This window comes from Pseudonaja textilis, chromosome 10 (genome assembly GCF_049901715.1).
Source record: "Pseudonaja textilis isolate UNSWEBS1 chromosome 10, rPseTex1.2, whole genome shotgun sequence".
NCBI classification, from domain to species: domain Eukaryota; kingdom Metazoa; phylum Chordata; class Lepidosauria; order Squamata; family Elapidae; genus Pseudonaja; species Pseudonaja textilis.
The window spans coordinates 5,701,972-5,716,316 of record NC_141999.1 but is presented as its reverse complement, the minus strand read 5'-3'; the positions used below and the strand labels follow the sequence as shown (position 1 = coordinate 5,716,316).

Sequence of the window (14,345 nt, the reverse complement as noted above, 5' to 3'; positions counted from 1 at the left end):
CCTAAGCAACTGTTCCTGCCATGTATAGTTTGAGGCTAAATAGCTGAGTACGAAGTTCCAGTAGGAAATTTTAAGTGTCCTAGTTCAATCTTGACAATCTTCTTCCTTTTTAGTGCTTCCAGACAATGGAATTTGTGGGTCACTTGTCCAAGCCCATATCAAAAGCAAATAGCACATGTAACAAAATTAATTCCAGATCTTAGAATATATATGAAGAAAACTAATTATACACAGGGTATCTTTTCAAGAGTTTGTACCAGATTGTCATCACTTGCTGTGGTGGTTCTTACTTTTATACTAAACCCTTATGCAGTTAGTTTTATTTGAGTATATTGGTCAATCCTGGACAATTGTGGTTTGTTCAGTAAACTATAATTAAATGCTACTGCTTCCATGGTGAAAGGATCAACCAGTGATGTCACTGTTGCCCACAGATGCCCAATTGGGGGCGTCTTTCACGTTCCTGTTAAGTTTCCCAACAAAGTGATACCCATCTATTTACTCACAGTCATCTGCTTTCAAACTGCTGGGTTGGCAGGAGCTGGAGAAAGTGACAGGAGCTCACCGTGACAGGAGCTCACCCTGTCACCTCAGGCTACCAATCCTCAGCCCAGGGTCCTACCCCAAGTGAGCTACTCCACTCCACTATAATTAAATAATATCAAAACAGAATTATATTCCTAATGAAAAGGCTTTCTGGTTGATTGCATAAACCAAACATGAATTTCTGAATTGTCTAGTTTAATAGAAAGCAAGCTGAAAAATACCAATTTAAGAACAAATCCAAAATAGAAATTCTTACTGCTTTGCCTTTAATAAGCTGAATTTAAAACATTAAAGCTGAAGTCTTGCTGGTTGCCCTCTTTGGTGAATTTTTTTTCAATTTTCATCAAAGTAAGTATGTACTAGAATGGATAGCTTATGTTAATTCCTTCTGGTTTTAATTTTTCCTTTGTTTGCTGTTTCTGAACTTTCCTTTGTTTGCTGTTTCTGAACCTTTGACCTCTTCACAGACCTAGTTGATTTAAAAGAGGAGATATTTAAAATTTACTTTCAATTTACTGCAGTAATTGATTGCTACTTTTTCACCATCTCAGATTTAATCGTGGTTATTTGAATTCTCTCCCAATTGAACTAATTATGTTTTTGAAAAGTAAAAAGGTATACCTTAAAAAAAGTAGGAGGATAATGTCCTGTTTTTCTGTTGAATGGTATATCTGCTCTGCAAATATGTACTATGTTTGGTAGGAAAGTACAAAGCATAACACTACAGGCAGGAAAATTACATAATCTGGGAGGAATTGTTTTACTGTGAAATACAGTGATTTGATACTGCGTTGCCATTACAGGTAGTCCTCAATTTATGACCACTGAATGATGACCTTTGAAAAGGTGCTCTATGGCTTGTAAATCACTTCTGACTATTGCAAAATGGAATGTACACACACACACACACACACACACACACACACAATCCTTGGATAGGCAGCTCCTTCAGACAGCTTCCAGAGATGAGAGGGTGTTTTTTTTTAATAGGTGACGAGAGCAACTTACAACCTTCGCTGCTGGCTTTCCCATTGCCTCCTGGCCATGGTGGGTTGGCGAGCTGGGCCAGACCTTCTAGGCTAGGCAGGTTTCCATATGCCAGTAGGCTCTGTGGCCTATACCGGGCCACCTGGAACCTCCTTCACCCCTACCCCAGGTACCCCCAAACTGTGCTTAATGACCCATGAAATTTCTTAACCATTACAAACAGGAGTGCTGGAATTGCAGTCATCAAGCAAAGCAGTCACATGAATGTCCTACTTAATGATTATTTCACTCAGTGACTAAGATTCCGATCCCAATTTTTGTCATAAGATGGCTACTTATTTTTATTTAATTTATTAATTGAAAATAAAATTTCATTCTCCCAAATGAATGTTTCTTACAGAATGGACATTTGTGCATTTTAAAGGAAGGAATTGGTGAGTTTAGCTAATTATTGAAAATGCACTGCTTAAAATACAACCTTGTATCATTATCTCTGCTGTTATACAATTTCCATTTTGTTGCAGATGATTTACTGGTTTTTATGGACACTGTTTTCTTTTGAATTATATTGTAGCAGTTGGAAAATAATAGGAAGACAGGAGAAATGGGAATTGCAAAACATTTACAAAAAAGTGATACTATAAAGCTGGAAGAACACCCATTTTTTTCATAAATTTTACATAAATTATAAAATATATCTGTATATATTAGACAGTGATCCAAATTCACATTTTATTCTAAATTTGAACAAAATATTCAATGGCAAGATGTCTCATTTGGAAGATTACTACATACAAAATTTGGACTACATATAATTTACTTTATATGACTTTGGTTGGCAGTTTGATTAAAATACCCAAAGCCAAATATATCAAAATAATTTAAAGAACGCCATTAAAATACAATTGAACAGTTTTCAAAAAGCTATAAACAAAACAAAACTCACAGGAGAGTACATTCCAAAACTTACACATAGTGTGACCGTTTTGCAAGCCATATACTTCCAGTGGATCCCCTGGTTTGATGACATAATTAGAATTTCTGGAAAGTCAGTAGGGTCAGGGGCAACCTCACCGTTGGGTCAATCTCACCTTTGGGGGAAATGATCTTCCAAATGGTGGGTGCCACAGCAAAAAAGGCCCTTCTCCTGGATGAAATTCCTTGCCTGTATTTTCTCCTTTTCCCTTATTGTTAATTGATCCAAATGATAATAAACCAATTGTTTCTGATTTCATTTTCTAGATGTGGTACACTTTACCTTTTTGTTTACATACAGTACAAAGACAACACTTTTCAGAAGCTTGTGGGATGCTTTTACGTTTATTATTTAATCTGTATTTCAACAAAATTAATACAACTTCCATGTTTCTGTTCAGTTTCTATTTTTTTTATGATTTCTTATTTTGCTTCTGTGATTTTTTTCTGAAGCTGTCTTGACTGAAGCCATTTTGTCTGCTTCAGTGTTGCCACACTGGAGCTGAGGGTCAGGAAGGGGGGATTTTCTATAGTGGGATTTTTGTAGACAAAACAAAATATTTTCTCTCGGGAACCAAAGACATTCTCACATCTGGTTGGAAAATGGCAAAGTGATGCCACCCAGTTGTTGGACTGCACAGTGATTGCACCATGTGACTGACTGTTTTGAGAAAGTAGAAAATCTTTTACCTTTAATAAGCTGAAAACCGTGGGAGTTTCAGAGTCGGTTTTCACCAGATAAGTGTCAATATATTTCCAATAAAAGTAATCTTTGAAGAATTCAGTTGTCTCAGAGTCTTGCTTGCAATGGGTTTATTACTTGGAACACTGACATATTTTATCTTTATAATAAAAAGTAATGTCTATTTGTTGCTGAATTAAAACTTCTACAAAGTTCAGAGTCACTTTGAACTTAAAGATGTTAATAAATAATAAAAATCATAACAATATCTGCCCAGAGTTGCTTTATCAGGGAGATGGGTAGCATATAAACTTAATAATAATAATAAAATAAATAAAAATAACACCAAGGAATGCTATATCTGTCAGTTCAAGCATCACAGGTTTCTAATTCTGTTTCGTTCCTACTTTATTTTCCATGGTAAATGGTAAAGAGTATGAATGAACAAAGGGAATAAATATTAGGTACCTTGAGTATCTAGGAAAGTAAGGAAAAAAGGAAGAATGTAAGTTATCTGAACAAAGGTGGTCATGGATTGGGACTGATGAATAGAAGCAAAGAAGTGATGAGATAAGCTTAATTCTGAATGACAGAGCAAAAAAAAAAATATGTCTGAAAATATGAAGAGGTGTGTCTCAGTAGTTGTGAATGTATATGGAAATGCAAATACATAAGTTGCTATGTTGCATGTTGTATTCCAGGTGATGATGGAAGAACCAGATGTTGGGGGGAGGAGTATATGCAACATTCTGAGTGAGGAGAAAGTGTTTAAAAAAAAAGAACTACATGATTTGGTGTGGACTTTTTTGGTGTTCAGAGTCACACGAGAGAAGAGGTCAGAAACAACTCAGCTTGGAATCTTTGGTACTTAGGAAAAGAGCCAAGTCATACCCTTCCTAAGCTTTCTGAGAGGGTACATCTAATAGTTACGCAAACTTTTGCTTTACTTTAGCAAGATTCCTCTCCATAGGCAAACAATAACAAAGAAACAACTCTGGAGGAGCTCCTCGTGACATTCTTGGTTCCATGTGCCTGACACCTGAATGGATGGGTGGCAGAGGTGGTATTCAGCAGGTTCTGACCAGTTCTGGAGAATCGGTAGTGGAAATTTTGAGTAGTTTGGAGCACCAGCAAATACTACCTCTGACTGGCCCTACCCCCATCTATTCCTTGCCTCCCAAGTCCTAGCTGATTGGCTGGGTCTTCTTTTGTGGCCCTGAACAAGATAATGGAGCTGGAAAAGAGGTGGGGTGGGGTGGGAATGGAGATTTTATAGTATCCTTCCCCTGCCACGCCCATCAAGCCATGCCCACAGAAACAGTAGTAAAGATTTCTGAATTCCACCACTGATGGGTGGGGATGAGAAAGAGTACAGAAGAACTATTATATCATTTGGAGATTCAATAATAAATAAATGTGGTGATTAGTGAGTATCCTCTCAGAAATTCTGTTTGTTAGTTTAAAGTTCATGGTTTAGCACAAATATATTCATCTTATACATGACAAAGGAATGCCTTTGATTTGATTATGATTACAAAGTTAAAAAATGAGTGAAGGATCAATGGGTGATGAGAGATAATGTAGACCATTGTTGGATAATGTCAACAGTGGATCTTGGAAATAGAAGTGAGAAGGAAATTAAATAAATTGAGGGAAAGGAACTAAAATAAAAGAAGAATAATTACAGGAAGAGAAAGAATATTCCTCTATGGAAAGAGAATTAAGAAACTGATTAATCTCAAATGGAAAGTAGAAATAAGAAAACACAATGGGGAAACACTTTGAAGTAGAATGCAAAGAATTATACTACAGAATGACACAGAATAGTGTGAATATATATTAATGCAAGGTATGGAAAAAAGTTGTTTTATGAAATAATTATGTGAAAAGACTTGAGGATAAGAAAACAGACATATTAAAAATGATTGCAAAAAAGGATGAAAGGTTTTGTTCTTAAAGAAGAAGATAGTTGCAAAGAATGTACTCAGAGTGAAGAAGAAAATATAAAAATGAAAAGAGGTAGAGAATGTGCAGAACAATTTTGATAGATATATAACATTTTTTAGAAGTGAAGGAAGAAGAGTAAAGGAATCTCCAGCAAAGAGAATGATATTAAAAATAAAAACGATGAAATCATTTGGTAAAAGATGTATACGATCTGAAGAGAAACCAGAGTCATTTGGGATGGAGAAACTGTTGGAAGAATATTTTAGATCTCTTTATGGGAATAATAGTGATATATAAAACAGTGGAAATGATGAAAAGCAAGCCATAAATACTGTGAAAAGGTTGAAAAATGGTCAGGATGTAAGTATAGACAGCATTAACTATCTAAAAGAGTCAGTTTGCTGAAATGGAGAAGATGCTGGCTTAGAAACCACGGGACTGTGAGTTCTAGTTCCACTTAGGCATGAAAGACAGATGGGACAAAAATATCGTAACTGAGGAAATTTTAAATATGGATAGATCTTGCACATGGAAAGGTTATGGACTTGTTTAACACTAGCATTAAAACTGTAACTGTCTGATGATTGGAAGAAAACTGTTATTGTTAATATCAGGGGAAAAAATAGCCAAAGAAAATGCAAAAATGATAGGGAAATTAATCTGTTTAAGTGTGCCAGGAAAAGTGTTTGGTTGAATTCTGATGAGAAGGACAGATGAGGTGACATTAGCTCTATTTAGAAAGTGTTGGACAACAGATATGCTGACCAGACTTTTATTCTTCAGCAGGTCATTGAGAAACATATCAATGTGAGAAAGTTTATTGTCTGTTGTTTTAAAGAAAGTGAGACTAAGTAAATAGGCTTGATTAAGACACAGTTTTGCATGAATATAAATGCATTGTGAGATGTATTCAGAAACAAATGGTTAGTTCTAGTGAGATTTAAGATAAAAAGGAGTGACACTTCCTTGGTTGTTCATTATATATTAGGAATGGTGATGATAAAAATAAATTTGTTGAGGATGTGAACTTAACACAGAAGGAGCCTTGCCATTTTTGAAGACATTGGAGAATCGAATGAGAAAATATCTCTGAAACAATGAACAAATGGGTTGTGGGCTATCTAGTCTTCTAGATCGAAAGGATTGCTAAAATTTGTTCCTTTAATTTTTTTTTCATTTGAAATGTTTATTGAATAAATGTGGCATAACCAAATTCATAGTTGGTGTGTTCAGGTTAGGGTTGGGCCAAAATTTTATGAACAGCTAAATTTGATTGTGTTCAGAGGCAAGATTACCAAGGATTTTTGGTCGTCTTTTATTGGGTGACTTAAGTATGCTGCCCCTAATTGCCCAGGCAGATACTCCCCCCACCCTGGTACTATTTTATTTTATTTATTTATTTATTTTATTTATTTGTCAATTGTTTACAAGATAATAAGTATAAGTGTATACATAGTTATGAATACATGAAATGGGTACATATAAGAAAAATAAAATAAAAATAAAAGAAACAATAGGACAGGGACGGTAGGCACGTTGGTGCGCTTATGCACGCCCCCTACAGACCTCTTAGGAAAGGGGTGAGGTTGTTGGGTATATGAATACACCAACTGGTTTGGGTGAATGAATATATAAAACCTAGTTTTAAGTGTTTGCAGCTTTAAGCTCCAAAACTGCAATGTCATTGCATAATTATGGGTGCGGTTGTAAGCTGCAATAAGAGGCAGTGAGAGACACGTAACACTTCCTGGTTTCTGATCCTGGTTTCGAGTCCCTGGTTTCTGATCCTGGTTTCGAGTTCCTGGTGTTACTGGTCTCTGGTCTGTCTGCTGTCTGTCTGCCTACTGTATGAGATGTCTACTGTGCAAGATACCTCTCTCTACTGAACACAAGGACTGTTTGCTTGGTGAGCTGTGGATTCAGCATTGTCTTTGAGAGAAAGGTATCAGAAGAAGAAGATTAACAAGCAGATAAAGACATTATATTTACTGTTTAAAAGACTAGGTAACTGGATAGATATACTGGATACTGACATATGGACTGAATGACTATTCTTAATCTCTGTGTGAATTAAATACCTATTTAAAAACCACAAACAGTGTTTTTGTCTCAAGCGTGTGTATACTCTTGGGCCCAGCCTCATTCTCATTTGGCTGCCTGGCTTGACTGCTGCTGTGCACTCAGCTCGGGGGTTTATCCCCAAACACTAACATTGGTTATGGGCCCAGCAGTGTGCACAGTCTAGCTAACCAGGATATACCAGTGAGAGTTTGGTCAAGAGTTACACATTGCTGTAAAGACAAACTGTTTGTTGAATAGTTATTTATCTGCAGAGCAATGGCACAAGTAAATTTGCCAAGTCTGTCCATGATATCCAGGTTAGATGGAACAAACTATGTTTCATGGTCAATGAAGTGTAGTTTACTTCTACAAAGAGAAGGTTTGTGGGACATAATTACAAACCCACCAGATGTATCAAACTTGGATCCTACTGTTGATGAGGATGCCAAAAAGATACAGGACTATAAGCAAAAGAATGAACAGGCTTTGTGCATCATAGGATTGACTCTTTCAGACCAGCAACTGATACATATTCGTGGAGAGGATAGTGCTGCTAATTGTTGGGACAATCTCAAGAAGGTTTATGTTCGAGACAGTGTAGGAGCTCATATCAATCTTACACGGAAGCTGTTTAGAACACATCTTGAGAAAAATGGAGACATGTTAACTCATTTAAACTGTATGAAAAGCATTTTTCAAGAATTACAAGAAAAAGAGCTTATATTTAATGAGTTGCAACAAGTATACATTATACTGTCTTCTTTGGATCGAAGCTATGATGATTTTGTGACTGCTTTAGAAGTATTGCCTAAAGACAGTTTATCAGTAACTGAGATAACCGGCAGGCTATTAGAAGAAGCCAGGAGAAGGAGTGAACGTGACCAGCTGAGAGCAGATAAGCCTAATGAAGAGAAATTATCTTCAAAGCCTGAAAGAAACCAGCTATGCAAGGTAAAGCACCCGGAGGAAGAGAAGTTATCTTCGACGGCATACACAATTAAAAAGTGTTTTAATTGTGGAGGCAGAGGACATTTGGCAAGATTCTGCAGAAAAGGAAAACGCCAGAATGTAAAGAAGCCAAAGAAATCCTTTGAATTAGCCACATACAGCAACTGTGATATGAAGAATGATATATGGGTGGTGGACAGTGGAGCATCCCACTGCATCACAAGAGATAAGACAAAGTTTATAAAAATGTCTACAAGCTCTCAGCATATATCACTCGCTAACGGTTGGCATCTCAAGGCCAAGGGTGAAGGTATTGCATATTGTCCATGTTTAAACCAGAATATAAACATGTTGTATGTACCACAGTTAAAAATGAACCTACTTTCTGTAAGAGAATTAGATAAACTAGGATATGTGGTTACATTTAAGAATAATAAGTGCATACTGGAAAGGGATAACAAGAAGGTAACTGCAGCTTTAAATGGAGCATTGTATGTCTTACGTGATAGTAAGAAAGGGGAGGCACAAACTGTATTTAATAATATCAAGCCTCATGATGAATGTATCCATTTATTGCATAGGCGTTTGGGGCATGTAAATTTTAAAATGCTAAAACGTACAGTAGAGTTATCTGAAGGTATAAGGTTAAAACCCTGTGATAAGTATTTACGTTGTAATGTCTGCTGTGAAGATAAGAGTAAAATATTGCCTGCAAATAGGATAAATGGTTTTAAAACTAAAGAACCTTTAGAAGTAGTATTTGCAGACATTATTGGTCCAAAGAAACCCAGCATGGGGGGTGCTCGATATATACTGAGCATTATGGACCATTACTCTAGATATGGGTTTTGCTACTTAATGAAAAGCAAAACTGAAACATATCAACATTTCTTCAACTGGTTAAAGTTTGCAGAAAGAAAGGCTAAAAGGCAACTGATAACCTTGGTGACAGATAATGGTACGGAATTTGTTAACAGCAAATTCCAGGATAGATTAAAGGCAGCTGGAATAGCTCATAAGACATCTGCACCCTACAGACCACAGCACAATGCATATATTGAGAGAAGAGGCCAAACACTACAGGCAATGGTTAGAACAATGTTAACTGATTCTGGATTACCTGATTCTTTGTGGGGGGAGGCTGCAATGTGTGCTAATAACTTATTGAACAACGTGGTCAACTCAACTACTGGTGAAATACCATTCACCATGTGGCATGGCAGGAAGCCTGATTTGAGTTACCTGCACACATTTGGTGCACCAGCATGGGTGCATATCCCTACACAACTCAGGCGTAAAGGGCAACACAGAGCTAAACAATTTTTCTTCGTTGGTTACCAAGCTAACCATAGGGCATATAGATTTTGGGAGAAAGGCACATCTAGAGTGTTATGTAGTGCCAATGCCCAATTTCTAGAGCACGTAGGATGGGATAAGTTAGAGCAGGATAACAATAAAGAAGTGGTTATTGAATCCTATAGAAATCCCATCAAGTATCCCTGTAACTTTAAAAATAAAGTGAAGACAGAAGTACAGGAAGATATTGTGCCCATAGAAGAAGAAATAGAAGAAGAAATAGCTGAGCAAGATGAGGAAAAGGACCAAGTAGTAACTCAAGAAAGTCCTCATACAAGCCCTGTAATTCCCAGAAGGACTACACGTGTATCTAGACTGCCTGATAGATACCAGGCTAACACAGTGTGCCAGGTTAATAGAGTACCATCTACTGTGGATGAGATAAAAAGGTATCCTTCTAAAGAGAAAGAAAGTTGGTATGCTGCAATGAATAAGGAATTGAAATCCTTGAAGGATATGAAGGTATATGAAAATGTGAGATTACCTGTTGGTATAAAACCCATTGGCTGCAAATGGATTTTTAAGATAAAAACTGATAAGGATGGAAACACAATCCATAAGGCAAGGTTAGTAGCCCAAGGCTTTAGACAAAGTGCAAAAGACTATGATGCAGTATTTGCACCTAGTCTGAAAGCAGCAACTTTAAGGGCAGCATTAGTGTGGGCAGCAAGCAAGCAATATATAGTTAACCATTTAGATGTGGAAACTGCTTACTTGCATGCTCCACTAAGACATACTGTATATATGAAAAAGCCTAGTGGATTGAAAGATGATAATAATAATGATTGTTGGTTGTTAAAGAAGAGCCTCTATGGTCTTAAACAATCGGGCTATGAATGGAACCAGTATATTGTGAAAGAACTGAACAATATAGGGTTTAAAGCTGGTTTAGCCGACCCATGTCTATTTAAGAGAGAAAAGAATGGGAAGATATCATTATTATTGTTGTTTACTGATGATATTGCTCTGATAACTAAGACTAATGATGAAGCAAATGAAATAATATCATCATTAGGCAAGAAGGTAAAAATCAAGCAATTAGGGGAGATAAAGAGATATCTAGGTTTGAATATATTGAAAACACATAAAGGGTTTAAGATATCTCAGGAAGATAAGATATCTAAATTGCTATTAGATTATAAAATGGAACTTTGTAAGCCTGCAAAGACTCCAATGAGTCAGGATATTTGCAAAATGGATACACAAAGTCCCAAGTTTGATAAGGCAATATATCAATCTTTGATTGGTAGCTTATCATATATTAGCAATTGGTCAAGGCCAGATATTGCTTTCAGTATTAATCAGCTGGCACGGCACAATAATGACCCGCTTCAATGTCACTGGATAGCATTGAAAAGAATCTTAAGATATCTTAAAGGAACATTACACCATGCACTGTATTTAGAACCAGAAGGTGATCTCGTATTGAGTGCTTATGCAGATGCTAGTTTTGCATCAGAAAGAGATACAAGAAAGTCGACTTCAGGAGCAGCCATAATGCTGGGTAAGACATTAATAGGCTGGAAGTCAATAAGGCAACAGCATATAAGTTTGTCTACTATGGAGGCAGAATTCTCCTGTTTATCTTTATTGTGTACTGAGTTAATAATGTACAAACAAATGTTGAAAGATATGGGTATAACTGTAAATTACCCTATAGTTGTACATGAAGATAATCAGGCAGCAATTCAAATGGCTACAAGTATTGCAGTAAAAACTAGGAGCAAGCATACAGATTTGAGATATCTGAATGTAAGGCAATCTGTAAATAGTAAAATGATACAGCTAGAGTACTGTATGTCGGAGGACAATATAGCTGATAATTTTACTAAAGCCCAAGGTGTTAATAAGCACCTAGAGAGTTGTGAAAAATATGGGTTCAGATTGTAAAGGCATTATATATTCATGTCACCCAAAAGGGGAATATGTTGGGTATATGAATACACCAACTGGTTTGGGTGAATGAATATATAAAACCTAGTTTTAAGTGTTTGCAGCTTTAAGCTCCAAAACTGCAATGTCATTGCATAATTATGGGTGTGGTTGTAAGCTGCAATAAGAGGCAGTGAGAGACACGTAACACTTCCTGGTTTCTGATCCTGGTTTCGAGTCCCTGGTTTCTGATCCTGGTTTCGAGTTCCTGGTGTTACTGGTCTCTGGTCTGTCTGCTGTCTGTCTGCCTACTGTATGAGATGTCTACTGTGCAAGATACCTCTCTCTACTGAACACAAGGACTGTTTGCTTGGTGAGCTGTGGATTCAGCATTGTCTTTGAGAGAAAGGTATCAGAAGAAGAAGATTAACAAGCAGATAAAGACATTATATTTACTGTTTAAAAGACTAGGTAACTGGATAGATATACTGGATACTGACATATGGACTGAATGACTATTCTTAATCTCTGTGTGAATTAAATACCTATTTAAAAACCACAAACAGTGTTTTTGTCTCAAGTGTGTGTATACTCTTGGGCCCAGCCTCATTCTCATTTGGCTGCCTGGCTTGACTGCTGCTGTGCACTCAGCTCGGGGGTTTATCCCCAAACACTAACAGAGGTCAATAGTAGACAGTCTAAGGTTAAAGTTTTTGGGGTTTGGCGAAGAAACTATAGAGTCGGGTAGAGTATTCCAGACATTGTCATTATTTATCTCAGAACAATATTTGGAACAAAAATGGGAACAAAGTTCAAAATAATCAGGAAAAGAAAAAAAATGAATTGTATGAAGCAATGAGAAACTTTTACCAATAGTTACATACAGCTCTTAGAACTGCATATACCCTCCCAATTGTCCCCAATGTTATGTTCCATTTCATGGTATCTATATTATTTAACTTATTTGTCTATTGTATCTATATACCACCAAATAGAAGTGAGTCAATGTCACCAAATGGTTTACAGTGAAATAAAATTACAATACAATCAAATGCAATTGAAATACAGTCCCTTGCTGCTCCTGAGCCAAACATCTCCTGGACTATGGAATTTGGAAAGGAAAAAAGTCAGCTACCCCCACATTGTTCACAAGACTCAGGAAAGCAAGAACAATGTAAATGTCATTAGCATCTTTTTAGGCTAGTTTAGAATAAATAGAAAATTTGGATCCCAGCATAGGAATTTCCAATTTCAGTTTTAGGCAGTTTCTTAGAAACATTTATACCCAGACCTCTCAGCACTTCATCACCCTTTTCTGAGATAGGCATTCATCTGATTCACCTCCAACTTTCTCACAATCTTCTTTGCCATCATATGGATATCATCATCCATATATCTCTGGAAAAGACCATGATGTACATTCAGTCCAGAGTGTGACATATGATCTAGGCCAGGGTTTCTTATTTGATTCAAGATGAAATGGGCTCTGTGTTATGTTTCTTCTCGTAGATTGCTCCGCTACACTAACTTTCAGGATGGTTTTGACAGAAGGCCCTTGAAAATGTGTTGTATGTTGATCAAGCTGGGGCAAGGAGAATGTTGTCAAAAGCCTTGAGTTCAGGTTGACATTTGTTATTTTTGGCTGAACTAACCTTTCTTGTTGTGGTTTTCAGCTGATGATGCCTGTGGTGGGACACTTCGGGGGCAAAGTGGAATAATTTCAACCCCCCATTACCCTTTGGAGTACAACAACAACGCTGACTGCACATGGACGATTCTAGCAGAGCCGGGAGACACTATAGCTCTGGTTTTCTTGGATTTCCAATTGGAGGACGAATATGACTTTTTAGAGGTCACTGGAACGGAGGGATCCTCTTTATGGTAAGCAACTGCTTTACTTTTTTTTAGATCAGTATGGATTATTTGTACCCTTTGGTGCCATATCTTGCAAGTGTTGGTTTGCAAGTGATCAGAATTGCCTAAATAAAGAACAATACTAATGCCTTTAAAATGTTTCATTAACATGCAATGGAAATGTCACTCTTCATCCTAGAATCAGGATTTTTTCTTTATCATGTCTGTCTGTCTGTCTGTCTGTCTCTCTCTCTCCATCCATCCATCTATCAATCCATCCATCCATCCATCTATCTTCCACAATGAAGGTATTAATTTTTTTAACTTATGTAAGAAATAAAATAAATTGTCATGTCATGTATATGAAAGTCTGTAACTTTGGGGGTTGGCATAATACATGTGACTATCATAAAATTAATTTCTATTTTTTTTTTAATGAGAGCTGTAGTGAAGCTGGAGGGATTTCCATTGCCATTGAGCAAATCAATTGTCTTGACTATTGCACAATTGCCCAGAGTTGGCATATAAATTTAATATGTTATTGTCACAGTTGTGACTGTAGCCTTTTGCCTCCATTTTGTTTTAATGGTGCTAGTTGAATAGTATGAGTTCTAACTTCATGTTAAAGAGAACTCATTGGTGGTCTTTTTCTTCTATTTCAAAATGAGGTGTATCAACAATGGAAACTTTTTAGCTTGGTAGTTCATATTGATTTGATATTGTTGGGAAGATTGTGTTATCAAAACAAAGTAATGTAAATGAATTTTTGAAGAAAAACTCACACTAGACAATTCTAATCCCTTTTCAGGGAAGTAAGATAAAAAAAAAAAGAACAGAAGTGTCTGTAGTGTCTGTTATCTTGGTTCCACAGTAGGTTCTGGTTTTCTTCACTCCATTTTGGTTTTTGTTGATTGGTTGACTATTTTTGAATGTTTATATAAGGAAGAGATGTATTTAAAAGAACCTGTCAATGGGCAAATAATTACTGAAGTTATACAATTACTAATCTTATTTTGAATGTTAAAAGTTTCCAAGCAGAGCACAAGATGCAAGAGTGATACATTTCTGAGCACAAGATATAAGAGTGATACATTTTTGAGCTTGATGTCAAAATCTT

The 14,345-nt window shown here is 36.5% G+C and overlaps 1 protein-coding gene across 2 annotated transcripts in view; it reads left to right on the top strand.

The window, feature by feature from the left end:
* CSMD2 (CUB and Sushi multiple domains 2) overlaps positions 1-14,345 on the top strand; it is a 635,577-nt gene that overhangs the window by 228,237 nt on the left and 392,995 nt on the right. For both annotated transcript variants that reach the window (XM_087939569.1, XM_026702685.2), the window contains exon 5: positions 13,048-13,255. In XM_087939569.1, the coding sequence (XP_087795695.1) occupies positions 13,048-13,255 (208 nt within the window). The remainder of the gene's footprint in view (positions 1-13,047; positions 13,256-14,345) is intronic.